This window comes from Pseudocercospora fijiensis (assembly GCF_000340215.1).
Source record: "Pseudocercospora fijiensis CIRAD86 unplaced genomic scaffold MYCFIscaffold_9, whole genome shotgun sequence".
Taxonomy (NCBI): domain Eukaryota; kingdom Fungi; phylum Ascomycota; class Dothideomycetes; order Mycosphaerellales; family Mycosphaerellaceae; genus Pseudocercospora; species Pseudocercospora fijiensis.
This window is the reverse complement of record NW_006921540.1, coordinates 763,809-779,685: the sequence shown is the minus strand read 5'-3', so window position 1 is coordinate 779,685 and position 15,877 is coordinate 763,809. Positions and strand designations below refer to the sequence as shown.

The following is a 15,877-nucleotide window of genomic DNA, read 5'->3' as shown; positions in this document are numbered from 1 at the left end:
TGGAACCGACTCTGGATCGTGCCTGAATTATCTCTGGCAACATCCATCACTATCCTTTGCGGATCGGACTCACTCTCTCTAGGCGCCGTCAACGACCCGCAATCCTTCTACCATGGCCTCCTGGACATTGCCCGACAAGTCGGCAAAGCGGTATCAGAGCATGATGATTTGCCGATGACCAAGCTTCTCTGCTCCATCAGCGGCGAGACACTTCATCGCTACAAAAATCGCGGTGCAACCGATCGAGGCTACTCCCTCCTCGTGGCACTGAGCGAATTTCATTCCTGGCAATGCACAGATACCCGGGACAGAGTGTACGCCTTTCTGGATATTGTGAAATGGCCACCTCGTTTGCCTCGAATAGAACCAGACTACACAATCACTTGCGCAGAACTGGCGAGGCGCTTGGTACCTATGGCCATGATCGAAGGCTGGCACATTGCAGCAAAACGGCAAGACAAGGATTTGAAGCTCATCTTCCAACAAGCGCTTCAATTGAGAGATTCTGAGGCGCGGGAAGTCTGGCAAGATGTTGATGCTGCGGCTGTCTGGAAGTATTATTGCCAGAGCGGCAATGAGTGGCACACGACTGGGTATTCTGAGGCCTTGAGCTGGAGAAATGGAGAGCAAGGATGACGACCGTGGAGTGCAGCGCCACTTAGAATGGCACCAGCTTAGCCGAATATGCATGTCTTTGGGAAGTCGACCGGTATCGTTACCAGCTTCTGTAATGGACTTTTGCCGCGAAACAGGGCTACATATCTGGCAGCGGTATCCTAGCACCATGAGAAGGCTCCGAATAGACATGCTTGCCGTGGGCATGCGGAAAATCCTTTGTCCACGCAGCAGAGACGTCAGTCATTGCGAGGATAGGAATACAGTATTTTCCGGACTGAGTCGCCTGAGTTCATGCTGCAGCAAGCGTTTCTCTCCAACACACGAGCGCAATTGGACAAATTTAATCATGACCAATATCGCTGGAGCACATCCTCTCAGTTCTGTTCAACCCGAAGAGCAGAAAGAAAAGAAATGAGACGCTATGAATCCGATTCCGATGTGATATCGAAGAAACGGGAATGAACGCTCGAGAGGAGAGGCCTGGGCAGTGGATTGAGAGCCAAAGGGGAAAGATCGAGGAACTCGCAGAAGACTCGTGCATTTTTAACACGTTGTCCATCTCCGATCGGAGACATTAGATGATCGACCGCAGAATCCCACATATAGCCAAAATCACACCACTTATCCAGCCCTCCATGCCATCCTATATATAATGAACTCTCTTCTCAACCCCACAGCCTCAAAACAAGGACATTTCGCAAAATCCTTGTCCCAATTCAAAAGGTAGATATATATTTCTTTCATTATTATATTGTGAACGATCTGATCTGACTATTCCCTCTTATCGTCTTCTTCAGACTTGTTTCTCTTACGTTGAGAGGGTAGAATATCTTGTAGTGGAATCTCCGTTTAATGACAGTCTTTGTTCTCTAGGAGTTACCCACATCGGCGTGGCGTGGCGTGTAGCTTTGAATGAAATTAGAAGCTGGGAAGGAGGATGTAAGATGTTTGGTACGATACCCATTCTTAGAGAAAGGGAAGAGAGGTGAGGTAATAGTAATAGGCTTGCGTCGTTAATAGGAAGGAAGTTTTTTTTTTATCTAAATGTAGTAGGTAAAACGTCTTTGTATTATTGAGGAAGTTGTGAATTATGATTATAGCTAGGCTAGACTAGATTGATTCTGATTAGCTCGGATAGAGCAGTTGCTAATAACCTGGAAGAGGCAGTGTAGGTTGCATAGTAGGGCTATAAAAGTCTAAGATTAGGTGACGGCTATTTATGGTAGTTATAGGTGTTCATCCGGATCTATGGATAGATAAAGCACAGCAGTAATGGACAGGACTCGAATAAGTGCCTTTACCTCTGCATACGAACGGAGTTTGGACACCTGGTACTTTCCTCCATTGCTTATATTGTTGGTGCCGCGAAGTATCGCGAAGCTGTGGTCATCCCGGTTTATCCTTGTCACAAGGTCTGTTCAGATCTTGTGTTGGCTGCATGTGCCCTCGACGCACGCGTCTATTGGAAGCTGCCGATTCTGAGCTCCTGACCAATTCACATGTCCATATTTGTACGGCTAGACTCGGGATTCGGCTTTGGTGAGAGCACATGCAAGTCGGCTCTTCTACCGGCGCGTGATCCGAATGAGCAAGACAAAAACACCATCTCTCGACCATGTTTCTCTTCTTCTCGACATCCACCACCGACTCAGTTCACGGCGTGGGACTGTTGCGTCTCATCTCTCATCTATCCTGAGTCAATGACTTGGTCTAGGAGAGGGGTGCCTCGTTGGAGTGCCAATTATCCGGTGACTATTGGGAGAACTCTCGTATCGGCACGCGGCGACCATTTTGCGACCAGCGACCACTGCAGACGGCCCGGCCGGCTCACAGTCAGAGATATCGTCGCTTACTGGGAACATCATCCATAGTCATACGCCGTATGACCAGCTTCGTACCTCTGTGGTCTCGGTTTCTGTCTATCCTGCATCGCCGATTGATACCCGATAGCCACGGCGTGAGGATGCGACTATCGGTCCACGGCCAGGTCGCAATTTGCGCTGCGATGTGGACTACAAGATTGTCGATCATCGGAGCAGCATATCTGCCTGCCATGCCATGAATTCCTTCGCCGGTCGACAGAGGCCATGGTTTTCGAAGTGATCACCAAGCATTAATTTCATTCATGCTCAATCCGCTCACTAGTCCTCCCTCTCCAAAAAGCTCGGATCAAGCTCTACTTTCTTCTCGAATTTCTCCCACCAAGCTTGGAAAGCTTTGAGAGGAATAGTGTCGCTTCCAAAACTGGCGAGAAAATTGAAGGCGTTCCCAATAATGCGCTGCGCAAGGACTTTCGTGGCGACTGTTGCAGGAGGCGTGTTGGCCACGCGTACCATGGCCGTGGAAACATTCGCTGCGCCTGCGGGCTGGCCACCACTTTTCAACGTTGCAAGCTGAGCCTCGACTTGTGGAATGGGCTCGATAGAGACACCAACCACGATTTCTCCACCTGCAGCATTCCCAGCGGCTTGCGCGGTCGGGTCGTCGATCATGGCGTTCTCGTCTAGATTCCCAGACCTCGGACCAGATACTTTAAAGATTGCGCTTTCTTTCCCAGGTCCGATGCCACCCAAAAGCTTGAACTCTTGAGATGGAGGGATTTGAACGTATACCGTAGCTGCAGTGCCCTCTGGGAGAATGAGTCCAGGCAGTAGAAATACGACTATATGGCTGAAAGCTGGTGCCGGTGGGATCTTGAAGGCATATTGGGCTTCTGTTATTGCTTGAGGCTGTGCGTCAACAGGTCGACCGGAGATGATGAGGCCAAACATGCTGCTGATGTTCTGCGTGTCGAGGGTACTGAAGAGGGAAGAAAGGAGTCTCGACTTGCCGATTGAACGCTATTTGACCTGCACACAGCGCAAGAGCCCTCTTCTGATCCTCATCTGCGTTTGAAGTGAAGTGTCTCGGAAGAACTCGATGCGAGGAGAAGGTTCGAACACAGCCGAAGTTCATCCACCTTGACAAGGCTGGACCCTGCATCTTCAGCTCTCGCTCTGACGCTCAAGCCAAGACCAACCACCTCCTCTCAGATCTCACGGGGAAGGTCAGCTCCCAATGACATCGGGCACAGGTTGATATACACGTTGATCTGCAAACGAGTTTGAAGAACCCGCCATGGCGTTCAACCTCAATCGCCTCAAAGACTTCATACCGAAAGAGCTCCCCAGCATCCCCTCCTGGTCATCAGCTCACGAAGAAGACGACGAATCCCGACCAGGCACCGCGCGAACCGGCGATTCGGCAGATCCCGACGCTCAAGAAACACAAGTGCCAGTCTCAATGATACTGGCAGAACCAGACCCAATCAGCTCCGGCCCCAAGAGCAATCTCGACCTCATCGCTGAATGCGACAACTTTCCCTACTACCAAACCGATCCCAAGCTTTTCTTTGCACACGTCAATACCTACTATGCCTTATACGTCAAAGACCACCCCGAGGTAGAGCTCGGTTACCTACTCCCAAGCGTGACAGAGGTGTTTAGAGGTCTGCCGGACTGGAAGATCAACGATGAAGATCGAAGTCTGACGTTGGTCACGGGCTCGACAGAGCAGGAACGGAGCAAAGTTGTGGGTGCCACGATACGTGCTATGTATGCGACAGGTCACTTCAAAGTGCTATCAAAATGGCGGGATGAGCTGTATCCTGTCTATGGGCCGAAAGGGCAGCTATTGTTCAGCATGGAGAGATCTGCGAGCGCGTTGTTCGGAATCGTGACGTACGGCTGCCATATGACGGCGTACATCAAGGGGAACGAGGCAAAAGAGCAGCAAATGAGGATCTGGGTGCCAAAGAGGGCCGCAAGCAAGAGCACGTATCCTGGCATGCTGGACAACACTGTTGCGGGTGGTATTGCGACGGGAGAGAGTCCATTCGAGAGCTTGGTCAGAGAATCTGCAGAGGAAGCAAGTCTGCCAGAGGAGATTGTGCGGAAGGGGGCAAAAGCCGCTGGTACAGTGACATATTTCCATATCCGCGATGAGAGAGCGGGTGGTGAGACGAGGCTACTGCAGCCAGAGTGTCAGTATGTCTATGATCTGGAGCTTTCGCCAGACGTGACGCCGAAGCCATCGGATGACGAGGTGGAGAGCTTCCAGCTGATGACAGTGGAAGAGGTGAAAGCTGCAATGCGGAACGGTGAGTTCAAGCCGAACTGCGCGCTGGTATTGCTTGATTTCTTCATCAGGCATGGGTATGTGACCCACGAGGATGAGAACTATATCGAGATCGTCGCGAGACTGCATCGGAAGCTGGACTTCCCTACGCCGTGAGCGCCGTTCTTCGATTTGTATGGCACGCGCATGCGACCATTCCGGCACGCAAGAAGTTGCGCCTTGGCCTGAGCTGTAGAAAAGCTAGCATCCCTCCTGTAGATGCGTGTATGTTGTGATACCCATAACGCGGCTCTTCTCTGCCGCGCCTGTGATCATGCTGTATCTCGCTTGTCCCACAACGCCTCGCTAATCGACTTTTTCTGGTTCTGCGCAAATGCCAGCCTCGAATTCCTCCCACCTCAAGCGCGCGCTCCGAGGTGATCGTTTCAAACCCATATCCAGCGCGCCGCCTACTTCTTGAGCAGCATATACACATACTCAATCTTCAGCGGACTAAGCTTCTTATACGGCCCATCAAGACAAAGCAGCAATCCCCCAAACGACACATACACCTTACTAACACCAAACAGTCAGCGTCCACTCAAACCCTCTCAACCCGCATTTCATGTCAACTCACATCCGATCCCCATCCTCCGGATCCTCAACCTTATAAACCTTCCCATAACAAACATAATCCCACATATCCGCCAAACTCGGCTCGGTATTCCTCGGTCTCCACCCCGTCGCCGCTTCTTCTTTCGTTCCGTCTAAATTCAACGTGCTGGCGATCAACATGTTGAAAGAGTCTTGGGTTCCGATGGGGTAGAGTTCCGAGTTGATGTCCAGCGTTATCGAGGTGGTGTTGTCGTGCGATGTCCCCAAAACTCGGTGGACGCGGTCGTAGGTTTCTGTGATGAGGGTGGTGCATTGGAAGGTTTCTTCGTAGAGTTGGGCGTCGGCCATTTTTGCGGTGTGGGTGGGAGGTCAATATTGAGTGTGGGTGGGTGCAGGTGGTTTGAGGTTGAGGTTGAAGTCGTGATGCGCGCATAAAGAATGCTTGAATGCATGTGAAGAAGCATGTGGCGGGAGTAGCCGTGATGCCTGAGGCTAGAACTACTGTACTGTAAGGAGAATTTCTCCATGTCATGTCTTCACACGGCACACAACCAGAGCGACCGCACTGAGCTGCAAGCCATACTTTCTATGCATTTGCCATAGTTCATCTTTACAGTACCGTGCCGTGTCGAAGATCGCAAAACGTGCTGTACCTGATCGACCACAGCAGCTGCAGCTGCAACACATGGTCGCAACAATCTTGTTCCAACTACACTACATCAATACGTACTTGTCGTATCGTGAAGCAAAGCTCGCGAGAAGTTAGTAGGAACAGGAAATTTGAAGCGAGTCATTGATGATCTTCTCATGGAGTGCGCTATACACTATACAGGTAAGAGATCGCTAACGCTCATGCAGTACTGTCCTTCCAGCTTTTTGATCCTCCCAATAAACACTCTGCATGACTCCTCCTTCTGCCGCCGTTAAATCATCCACGTCTCAGTTTTAATTTGTCGCAAAAAATTTACTTGGTGAGTGGTCGTGGGCAGCCAAGGTTGGCGAAGTCGGTGCCGCTTAGCTTGGTGAGGACAAAAGCCAGAGCATCGACGCTTGGGGTAATGACACCGTTGAGATAAGATGGGACGGACTGAGTAGCGAGCGAATAGAGCAGGCAAGATGTGGTCTTGGCGTCAATGTCGACTGGGATAGAACCATTCTGGATAGCACCGAAGCTGATTGCGTCGAAATGGCCGTCGGCGGTGTTGCCTCCGAAGAGAACTGGCTTGAGGAGGTACATTTTCAAGATCTCCTGCGTAACCTTGTTGTTGTCGTATGGGTCGACACGGTTGGTCCAGTTTGGTGGGAGCTGCTCCTTGCCGTTGAAAGAGTAGGTTCCGTCGGAGTTCTTGGTGGCACCGAAGAAGGAAGAGATGGTAGCGTAGTCTGGTTTGTACCCGTTGGTGCCAGATGGCATGAGCTCGTAAAGGAAAGATGCGGCACCGAACAGCAGCAAGCTGAGTGGGCCGAAGTAGAAGTTGGGGTTGTTCTTGAGAGAGTCCTGGTAGCGGTCATATCGGTACTGGGCAAGACCCTGCAGGTCGTAGTTGCCGCCGGTAGTTTGGGTCATCTGGCCGAAGAGGGTGCCGTTGAAATTGAAGTTGTCACCCTGTCCAGTGAAGAAGTCGTTACGGGTGAGCGAGCTGTCAGCCTCGAACTTGTTGTGGCCGTCAAGGCCTGGCTCGCTACCGGTCAGGGCTGGGTTGACAGATGTCCTTGTGGTAGCATCACAGCCGATGGAAAGCTTCTCGGTGACAAGATCACCGTCGGTCAAGGTGAGACCGAGAAGAGCCAAAAGGTTGGCCAAGTCGTAGCCAACGTTGTAAACGTTCTGCTGAGCGTCAACGAGCTCGTTGTACGTGACGATACCGTCGTGAGCCAAGAAGTTGTGGTTGGCGGCGACGTTGAGACCTGGGCAAGGTCCACGGATGTCCTTCGAGTAGTCTGGGGCGACAAACTGATGGGCAGTGTCACCTGGAGCTGGAACTTGATAGCCACCCTTCTCGTTACCCTTGACACCGTTCTTGGCGTTGTTGTATGGGTATTGCGAGGTCACTGGGTTGGCTGGCTTGTGGTCTGCGTTGAATGGGCATTGTGCTGCACTTCCTGGACCAGAGCCGTTTTGCTGTCGTCGAATGCGGCGACGCTCAGCCTGGATCATGCGAGAGTCAACGCCAGGCATGTCCATGACGAATGGGAAGGCAGAAGCCCCCGCGAGGAGGGATGCGACGACGAAGGTCTTCATGTTGATGGTGTTTGAGTCGCTGTGATTTGGGTTGTTGACTTGAACGTGGAGAGCGATGTGAAGTGCTGATCTACAGACATATATAGTGATTTCTCAAATCTGATGAATAAATGTTTGCCTCCGAGGGAGATGCCTCTAGCCAGAAGTTGCCCTACGACTGCCCATCTCCGCATAAGGCACTCGACGCCTCGTACGCTGTCCGAGTCGGAGTATGACCCAAGGGCGTTTCCTGCAATTCGCTCGATGCAACATAGTCAGGAGTGTACAGTATAATACGGGGCGCATCATTGGCCGTCAGAGGCTTGCCTCGTTCCCGTAGCGCAGCCATCATTGTAAACGGCGTGCTTAACCGTGCATACAGGCCTCGGCAGGTAGATGAAGTGCTGGATGTGGCTGTGATCGTCGTTTAAGCTTGAATTAGGATTCCACCATACAGCACGCCTCGGACTTAGCTGACCAGGTGACGCTCGAACGCCACTGGGGCTCCGCAGTTTTTAGTCGCTAGGAGTGCTCAGCGGCGTTCGAGAATATGGATTTTCGATGCTGGTTTTCACCTGGGGCAGGTTTGAGCGGAGGCTGCAGGTTTTACGCCGGCACCCCAACAATGTAGTGGAGTTGACTACCATACTAGAGATGGCAGGTGCCACCTGTCACAGGTGTTACCTGTCAGGGTTCACCTGTCGCCACCTGTGTAAATAGACTTAGCCACAGACATCACCTACTACGACTTATGCCTCACACGCGTTACCTGTATGATTCTCTTCTCTATACTCTATTTCGCTTTCGGGGAAGGGACTCTCGTGGCGCAGACCGTCGAAAAGTAGGCAACACTACTGAGCGTTACATTCATCATAATTTGGGGGTCACAGCTTTCCGTAGGCCAGAGCTGCTGTTCTCTTCGTGCCCTGAGTTTCAGGTAGAAAATACGTCAGAGGATACATACCGCAATGGTCAAGTGAGCAACTTTCACGGATCGAGGTATTCCATATGGCCAAAATCTGGGAAGTAAAATGCAGTTTGTCCAAGCAATTCTCAAGAAAGCGGAAGCTTCGCCGCGACTGCTAGGGCTCCGTTGTGAATGCGACAAGGCGTTCAAATCCTCTGCCACTCATGGCTTATTTTCAATCGCTCGAGATCCTGTCCGGTGAGCGGTGATGCTTGATGATGGCGTGAAATGGAATTGGAAGGAACGGCGCGTGTCCTTGCGGCTGAGGGGAAGACATGGGGTGCCTGCAGGTCCAGCGAATAAAGCTCCTAAACATCACCGAGGCACTTACTGTAGAGGCAGATCTTTGGCTCATGGCGCATTAACGCATCGGGCAGGAGGAGTGTGTGACTACTGCAGTCGATAGGCGAATATGTCGGTACACACTGCGACATATCATTGGAGGTGCACTATTGATGTTTGGATCTTACAAAACACCCAACAGGATTGGCCGACAAACTTCGCAATAGCGGGTCCAGCAAAGCGAAGTCATGCAGCCAGCTCACGTTGAAAGGCGTGAAAGTCTCGCGCTGAAGCGTGGCTTCGTGCCCGTGCTTTAGATGGTCGCAGCAGAGCAGGAATACGCGGTGTCCTAGCATCGCTCGAACACGCGGTAAAGGCCTTTGAGGTTGGCAACTTCGATAGTGCCCTTAAGCAGGCATTTTGTAGCCACCAGCCTGGCCTTGAACGCCGGGAACAAGACGTTCTCAACTGCTCGATGGACTTGTCGTCGTCTCTCTGCGATATCTTCATCCTCCGACTCTCCATCTTCGGGGGCAGGTGGCAATGACTCTGGCGCATAGAAGCTTGCTAGCTCGCGAAGAAAGCTCTGGAAGCAGCCTTTCTCGTCTGTCCAGTCAACATGTGGTCCTAGCCTCAGCAGGAAGTTGGGAAGTTTGGCCATCGATGGTGCGTAGCCCTTGATCAGGAGCGGAATGGTTAGGAGGTCGCCATCTGCAGTAATTTCCATCGAGAAGTATTCCAGAAGCATGTCTTTACGAGACATGAGCTGGTTGGCCACGGCCGATACAACGTTGTCCCAGTCGAATTCCACGTTTTGCGGCTCTAACGTTTTCGCGTGTTGGACTGCAATCTGGAGCAGGTCATGCAAGGCCAATGGAGGGTTTAACCGGATCGACCCAAAATTGCCGAAGTCTGTCAGGCCAAGCTGGTAAAAATATTCCGCGGCAACCATTCCATAGTCCACGAGGAAGAGACGCACCCCGCCCTGAATAGCGGCGATGCGCTTGCACTCGTCTGCTATACCGACAAAGGTATGGTTGGCAAATGTGTCTGTAAGCTCATTATGCATGTTCTCTCTCACCGAGGCTCTCAACTCTTTGATGGTGGTCAGACGGCATATCGTAGGCTCCTTGTCCGTATACTCGTATTCCATTCCATTCGAGGCATGTTCGCGGGACGGAGACGACGCTCGCTGTGCTGATGGAAGCATGGCTGTAATTTTCCTCGTCTTCGCGTCCGTCCTCACGAGGTTGTTCTCGTACGGCTTTTTCGATGCAGTCTGATGAGACGTCGGAGGTCGCTTTTCGCCAGCAGTCGAAGTCGACGGAGTTTCAGGGAGTGTATTCGCTTTGGATATGCTAGGTGTCCTCGCGCCGCTCAGCAGACTCTGCGTCATAAAGGTCCTGCTTGTATCGACCTTTCCAAGCCTCGTGCGGACTTCCTCGCAGACGAGCTCGACGATTTCCTCTTCGTTCAGGAAGTTGACTTCTCGCTTTGTTGGGTGCACATTGACATCGACACGTGCGGCATCGATCTCTAGGCTAAGATAGACGAAAGGCTTGCTGCCTTTCGGAAGGAAGACAGAATACGTCTGCTCCAATGCTTTCTTGATCGCTGACGATTCGACAGATCTGTGGTTGATGAAGAGTAGGAGTGTAGTTCGCTTGCCACCATAATTGGCGTTGCTGACAAGACCCTTTGCAGTGAACCCATACGGTTCATTGGAGATCTGGAATTCGATGAGCTCATTTGCGACAGTTGTGCTGTGGGTGAGACGGATGCGATCACGGATTGAGGCGTTGGCAGGTACAGCAATACCAAGACCGGCTTCACCATGCTTCTTGCACGAGAATGCAACACCTTGACAATGAACTGAGTACTTGCCCACCAGCTCGGCAATCTTTGCATACTCCTCGCTGGCAGAACGGAAAGCGCGTCGCCGGGTCGGCACATTGTAGAAGAGATCCTCAACAGCAATCTGCGTGCCTTGCCGTCCCGCACAAGCCTTGGGATCAGCAGATTGGCCGGGCTTTGCAGGTGTCAGTTTGCCACCAGCATAGTGAGCTTTCCAGGCACAACTAGAATCTGCTGTCTTGGTCGTGACCGATAGATGTGCTATGTGACTGATGCTGGCGAGCGCTTCGCCTCGGAATCCATACGTGCCAATGGCCTGCAGGTCTTCAAAAGCCTTGAGCTTTGATGTGGTGAAGCGCTCGCACAGGATTGGCATGTCGTCCTTGCTTATGCCGCAGCCATTATCGGTGATCTGCAAGAGTTTGAGGCCCCCTTCTTTGACGAGAATCTCCAGGCTTGTCGAGCCGGCATCCACTGCATTCTCGATCAACTCTTTCAGGGCATGCACCGGTGCAACAATGATTTCTCCCGCAGCGATCTTGTTCACCACATCCTGCTCAAGAGCCCTTATGCGGCGAGGTGCTTGCAACTCATCCGCTTTTCGCTTTGTGCCGCGCGGCGGCGACGAGGTCATTGGCGGGTCCATCTCACATCGATGCGGTGTTGATATAGATGGTGATGGTGATGGTGATGGTGATGGTGATGGTGATGGAAGTGGGAGGGAGGAAGTTGTATGGACGCGACGCGCTTCTCGGCTACGAGTCCGATTGGCGAGAGCTTGCAAGGACAGACTCCACTTCTCTTTCACAGCACAGCAGGCATGCTCTTCAACATTCTGCCCAGACATCGCAGCGTGTGTCTCATGAGCAGATGGCGTTCAGAAAGCGCAACATCTCAATCGGCCGTTCGCCGAACTCTACATCAACCGAATCACCTGCGGCCAATGTTCCTGGAGTGCGCCCGTCGCCTCTGACATCGCATTCGGTCACTTCTACTGGCACTGCATCGCTAGATGGTTTGCTTGGTGGTCACTCTGGCCTTGCGCTAGGGAACAGCCTCCTGATCGAAGAAAGCGGAACCACAGACTTCGCAGGAGCACTTCTCAAGTACTATGCGGCTGAGGGCATATGCCAGGGCCACGTCCTGCATGTTGTTGGCCTGGGTGAAGGTTGGGTGCGGGAATTACCCGGCAAGGCGGAAGAGAAGAGCAAGGACAACCTTGCCAGATCAGCAGCCGACGAAGAGAAGATGAAAATTGCTTGGAGATACGAGCGATTTGGCCAAGCTGGGGAAAGAGGTGCGTAGGTTGTAGCGGCATGAGGTGAGTGTTCGAGCTGATGGTAGGTACAGCTCTTCCGGATCGAACAATCACACCATCACCAAGCAGTTCTGCTACGTCAGAGATTCCTTTCAATCACACATTTGACCTGAGCAAGCGTCTTGCAACACTGGCAGACGCAAGAGTCAATCACATTCCAATATCTCCTTCTTTCACTTTCGATGTGATTATCCAGTCTGTCCTGCGCAATCTCAATACTTCGCCGGATGCAGCGATCCATCGGCTGGTAGTCCCATCTATCCTGAGCCCAGCCATGTATCCGCCGACTTTGAGCAGGCCAGAAGCACTTCTTGGCTTCTTCCGGGCTTTGCGGTCTCTACTTCGACAGTTCCCAAGCAGATTGACTGCGATGGTCACATTGCCTCTGGAACTTTATCCGAGAGCATCTGGTATGGTTCGGTGGGCAGAGATTCTCAGCGATGGTGTCATTGAGCTCACACCATTCCCACACCTCATGGATGCTTCAAACAGCCTAGCAGAAAGCGGCGGCGCACGCGGGAATGAGGAGCAGCCGCAAGGTCTGGTACGATTTCATAAGCTTCCGGTCAACTCTGAGCGCGGTGAGGGAGGAGCAGGTGCTGGAAACAGCATAGGCGAAGATCTAGCGTTCACGGTTAGCAGACGGAAGTTCGTCATTAAGCCCTTCTCCTTGCCACCTTTAGAGGGAGATCAAGAGGCGCAGAAGGACGCCGGGAGGGTCACTGCGAAGGATGTGGAATTTTGAGAGGCCTTGTGCAAGGACGGCCCCTGCATGCCTTGAATATAGTCGTTGAGCCGCAGTGGGATCGCATCATGTGCGCGTGGGCGAAGAAGCGGTTAAATGACGGTCACATCGCTCCTGAGCGCGCACCACTATGGAAGAGAGGTATGGGTATTGAAGTCGCTGCCAAAGTGAAGTCTGGTTGGGAGCACTCAGTAAGTCTCGGATTCTCCCTCATATGGAGCAATCGGCTGATTGATGATCAGTTGACTAAGGACCTCGCGCAACTTCGTCCCAGTAAAGAAGATGCCGATGCCGATTCCGATGCGGACTGATGGGCTTTGAAGCAGAAGACGTTTCTCGTTCAATATCGCCGCGTAACATAAAAGTCTGTGCATGTACGAACGGCAATGGGAGAGGCCTAGGTTTCGATGTTGTCATGACCTCGTGAAGGACAGCACGCAGACGAAAGTACCAGCTCAATTGATGTCAAGACGCGATGTTTCAGGTATCGCAGCATTCCCGTGAACTATTCCACATAAGAATCTCCAACAACCGCCAATGTGAGGGAATATTTTGATGCAAGCAGCTATCCGAACGTTAGAACTAGCGAGCTCATCCCTACAGCTGTCCCCACAGCACCGTTTGACACACACATGCACGCATTCGCCAACCTGGATCGGCGCCTCCTTACCCTCAACTTCCATCATCTTCCCACAACGACGACGACACACTCATTATGGTCGGAAACGCAGACGACTTACGCACCCTCCTTGAATCTCTACCCCAAGAATTATACGAAAAGATCTACAAAGACACCTTCACTGCCACACCCGGCTCAGGTCATCACTCCATACCAAGTTGACAAGTCTCGTGTGGTAGCAAAGTCACAAGTTCACCTGCTCAAGATCGATCGCGCATCACGTGCTCTCTTCACGCAATCCTACTACTGAAACACCACCTTCATCGTTTACGGCGTCAAGACATGCCTAGACTGGTCGAAATGCATCCCTATCGAGACATTTCAGATGATTAAAGATAGTCGATGCGTATCTAGGCGTGGAGAGCATGGTGGAGGCGCTGGGATGCTTTCCTCCCTTGCGGACTTCGTCGAGGACTGTATGAACGATCTTGAGGACAGACTCATCTTAAGCTTCATACGAGGCGGCGCGGAAGTGGATAGACGGCTGAAGCATCTTGATACGGTGGTGAAGGTGGGTTATGAGTTGGAGGTAAGTGAGCTAGTCGTTACTAATGTTGTGCGTTCCTCACGCGGATGTTGGAAATAGGTTACGAAGGATATTGAAGGGTTCTGTGCCCAACCTGCGACGCATTGAAGGTCACACGGATCGTGGTGGCGCCGGATTTTGCAATCATCTGCCAGCAAGCTTGACACTGTTACAAGGACGCCTATTAAGAGGCACAGCATAATTCTAGGAAGGAGCAATCGTGAATATCAACAGATCACATGACTAGGCCGAAATCATAGCCACGACCCCAAACAACCACCTCACCCAAACCCCTTCACTTCTTCTTCCTTCTTTCAAACTCCCCGATCCATCTCTCCACAACCGCCGCAATCTCCAAATTATTCCTCTCCACCATAAAAAAGTGCGCATTTCCAAAAATCCCTTTCTCCCAAAGTTTAATCCACGTAACATCCTTGACTCCAGCCTGCTGCAAAAACAACGAAAAGCAATGATCGTATGTAACATGCGGACTCGCATCGGCTGTCAAAAAGACATAAGGAACTTGGGCGATATTTGGGAGGGTATGTATTGTAGCGTTGGGATTCTGGATATAGCAGGATCTTTGAGCGGGGGAATCTTCACCGATGAGGATTTTATTCAGGTCGGAGGAGGAAGTGATGGGAGGGGAGTAGGTGATGGGTGTACGGGTTAAACCGTATTCTCTTGTCACGTATCTGTCTCCAGCAGCGGAAGAGTTCCCAGACCACCATTGGAAGGGAATATTGCCCGGTTCGAGATTGATGTTGGCTTTAACTAGCTCGGGACATTCGTCGGACATCAGGACTGTGTAGGTCCCGGCTGCGGAGTGGGAGATGAGATAGGATTTTCCGATCAAGGATAGAAGTTTGCAGCCGGCGGCTCGCATGGAGAGTTCTTGGCTTGTGGAATTGGTGGTTAGGGGGACGACGGATGCCATGAAGGCGTCGAAGATTGGGTCGCCGCGGGTTCCGTTGCCGGGCCATTGGGTGTGGTTGATGGCTTGGGGGTAGGCGGCGTAGATTTCTGGTGCGGTGAATCCTGCTTGCATGTTGGAGTCTGTGGTGCCGATTCGCAGCGGGTATTTTTCTAAGTCGTTCTGGCCGCTACGGCCGTTTGCGGTGATGTCGAGGATGTAGACTTGGTAGCCTTGATCGAGGAAGTATGATGCCCAACCTTTGCGGTTGTCAGGCGTGTTCAACCATAGCTGTTTGGCCGTCAGCACTGAATTGTGACGTGGAGAGGAGAGGGATTGGGCAAGCATACGGAACCGGAAGGAATGCCAGCGGACAAAAAGACAATTGGAGTTGCTTTTTTCGATCCGTGCACTGATGTAAGCTTCTCCACATATATCTGGTCAGAGTATATGCTTGTTCCTTCCGTGCTGTTGTAGACCTCGTAGTGCCCGCCAATGTAGAATGTGTCCCGATGATATGCACTCTCGTTGGAGGCACAGCCGGGCCTGATAGCATTGACACCGGTGCAGGTGGCTGCACTGCCAGAGAATAAAAGGCTGATTGAGGCGATCGACGCCCATAAGAGTCCTGTGTGAAGCATCTTCTCACAGAAAGATGCTGTTGTTTACAGCAAACCGAAGCTGAAGTTGGTCAACTCCGCTTCTACTTCTTCCACTAGCCCTCGCCAAGCTGATCTTCGACATGGTTGTGTGGTGGTACAATGGATGACACGAGGTCGTGCGACTCAAGAAAACCCCTAGGACCACGACGTCGAATGCTATTGGCTATCATTCTGGCACATGCAAAAGCCGAACGAGGGCAAGCTGGGTGAATAATTGATACTCTCGACAGGAATCTGGCCAAAAAAATATAATAACTTTATCGATGGTTGAAACATGGCAAAAAGGCAGGTCGCGCCCGGATTCGAACTATAGTACAGTCAGGACGAATTCCTGTTATATTAATCAATCTTGCTTACCCGGGGTTATTAGAACTTTTGGCAT

General features: G+C 51.7%; 9 protein-coding genes across 9 annotated transcripts; 2 read left to right on the top strand and 7 right to left on the bottom strand.

Annotated features, from left to right (window-relative positions):
* Window positions 1–371: 371 nt before the first annotated feature.
* Window positions 372–1,582, bottom strand: MYCFIDRAFT_178512 (uncharacterized protein; the record flags this gene model as incomplete). The annotated part of the gene is made up of 9 exons (XM_007932566.1): window positions 372–431; window positions 460–808; window positions 843–901; window positions 937–991; window positions 1,037–1,139; window positions 1,169–1,249; window positions 1,289–1,323; window positions 1,378–1,461; window positions 1,503–1,582. The coding sequence occupies 9 exons, from the start codon at window positions 1,580–1,582 to the stop codon at window positions 372–374; spliced, it is 906 nt and encodes a 301-aa protein (XP_007930757.1).
* A 262-nt stretch (window positions 1,583–1,844) lies between these two features.
* MYCFIDRAFT_178511 (uncharacterized protein) lies at window positions 1,845–2,732 on the bottom strand (the record flags this gene model as incomplete). Its single annotated transcript, XM_007932565.1, has 9 exons — window positions 1,845–1,998; window positions 2,028–2,042; window positions 2,074–2,104; window positions 2,134–2,247; window positions 2,276–2,293; window positions 2,324–2,444; window positions 2,479–2,542; window positions 2,573–2,666; window positions 2,699–2,732. 9 exons carry the CDS (start codon window positions 2,730–2,732, stop codon window positions 1,845–1,847), a joined length of 645 nt encoding a protein of 214 aa, XP_007930756.1.
* A 27-nt stretch (window positions 2,733–2,759) lies between these two features.
* MYCFIDRAFT_64327 (uncharacterized protein) lies at window positions 2,760–3,389 on the bottom strand (the record flags this gene model as incomplete). The annotated part of the gene is made up of 1 exon (XM_007932437.1): window positions 2,760–3,389. The coding sequence occupies one exon, from the start codon at window positions 3,387–3,389 to the stop codon at window positions 2,760–2,762; it is 630 nt and encodes a 209-aa protein (XP_007930628.1).
* A 511-nt stretch (window positions 3,390–3,900) lies between these two features.
* Window positions 3,901–4,890, top strand: MYCFIDRAFT_64326 (uncharacterized protein; the record flags this gene model as incomplete). The annotated part of the gene is made up of 1 exon (XM_007932436.1): window positions 3,901–4,890. One exon carries the CDS (start codon window positions 3,901–3,903, stop codon window positions 4,888–4,890), a length of 990 nt encoding a protein of 329 aa, XP_007930627.1.
* A 293-nt stretch (window positions 4,891–5,183) lies between these two features.
* Window positions 5,184–5,676, bottom strand: MYCFIDRAFT_37035 (uncharacterized protein; the record flags this gene model as incomplete). The annotated part of the gene is made up of 2 exons (XM_007932329.1): window positions 5,184–5,289; window positions 5,351–5,676. The coding sequence occupies 2 exons, from the start codon at window positions 5,674–5,676 to the stop codon at window positions 5,184–5,186; spliced, it is 432 nt and encodes a 143-aa protein (XP_007930520.1).
* A 616-nt stretch (window positions 5,677–6,292) lies between these two features.
* Window positions 6,293–7,570, bottom strand: MYCFIDRAFT_199582 (uncharacterized protein; the record flags this gene model as incomplete). The annotated part of the gene is made up of 1 exon (XM_007932561.1): window positions 6,293–7,570. One exon carries the CDS (start codon window positions 7,568–7,570, stop codon window positions 6,293–6,295), a length of 1,278 nt encoding a protein of 425 aa, XP_007930752.1.
* Window positions 7,571–9,147: 1,577 nt separating this feature from the next.
* On the bottom strand, window positions 9,148–11,286 carry MYCFIDRAFT_80777 (uncharacterized protein; the record flags this gene model as incomplete). The annotated part of the gene is made up of 1 exon (XM_007932560.1): window positions 9,148–11,286. One exon carries the CDS (start codon window positions 11,284–11,286, stop codon window positions 9,148–9,150), a length of 2,139 nt encoding a protein of 712 aa, XP_007930751.1.
* Window positions 11,287–11,522: 236 nt separating this feature from the next.
* MYCFIDRAFT_144445 (uncharacterized protein) lies at window positions 11,523–12,715 on the top strand (the record flags this gene model as incomplete). Its single annotated transcript, XM_007932559.1, has 2 exons — window positions 11,523–11,953; window positions 12,037–12,715. 2 exons carry the CDS (start codon window positions 11,523–11,525, stop codon window positions 12,713–12,715), a joined length of 1,110 nt encoding a protein of 369 aa, XP_007930750.1.
* An 871-nt stretch (window positions 12,716–13,586) lies between these two features.
* On the bottom strand, window positions 13,587–15,877 carry MYCFIDRAFT_190666 (uncharacterized protein; the record flags this gene model as incomplete). The annotated part of the gene is made up of 4 exons (XM_007932558.1): window positions 13,587–13,620; window positions 14,241–15,124; window positions 15,184–15,407; window positions 15,853–15,877. 4 exons carry the CDS (start codon window positions 15,875–15,877, stop codon window positions 13,587–13,589), a joined length of 1,167 nt encoding a protein of 388 aa, XP_007930749.1.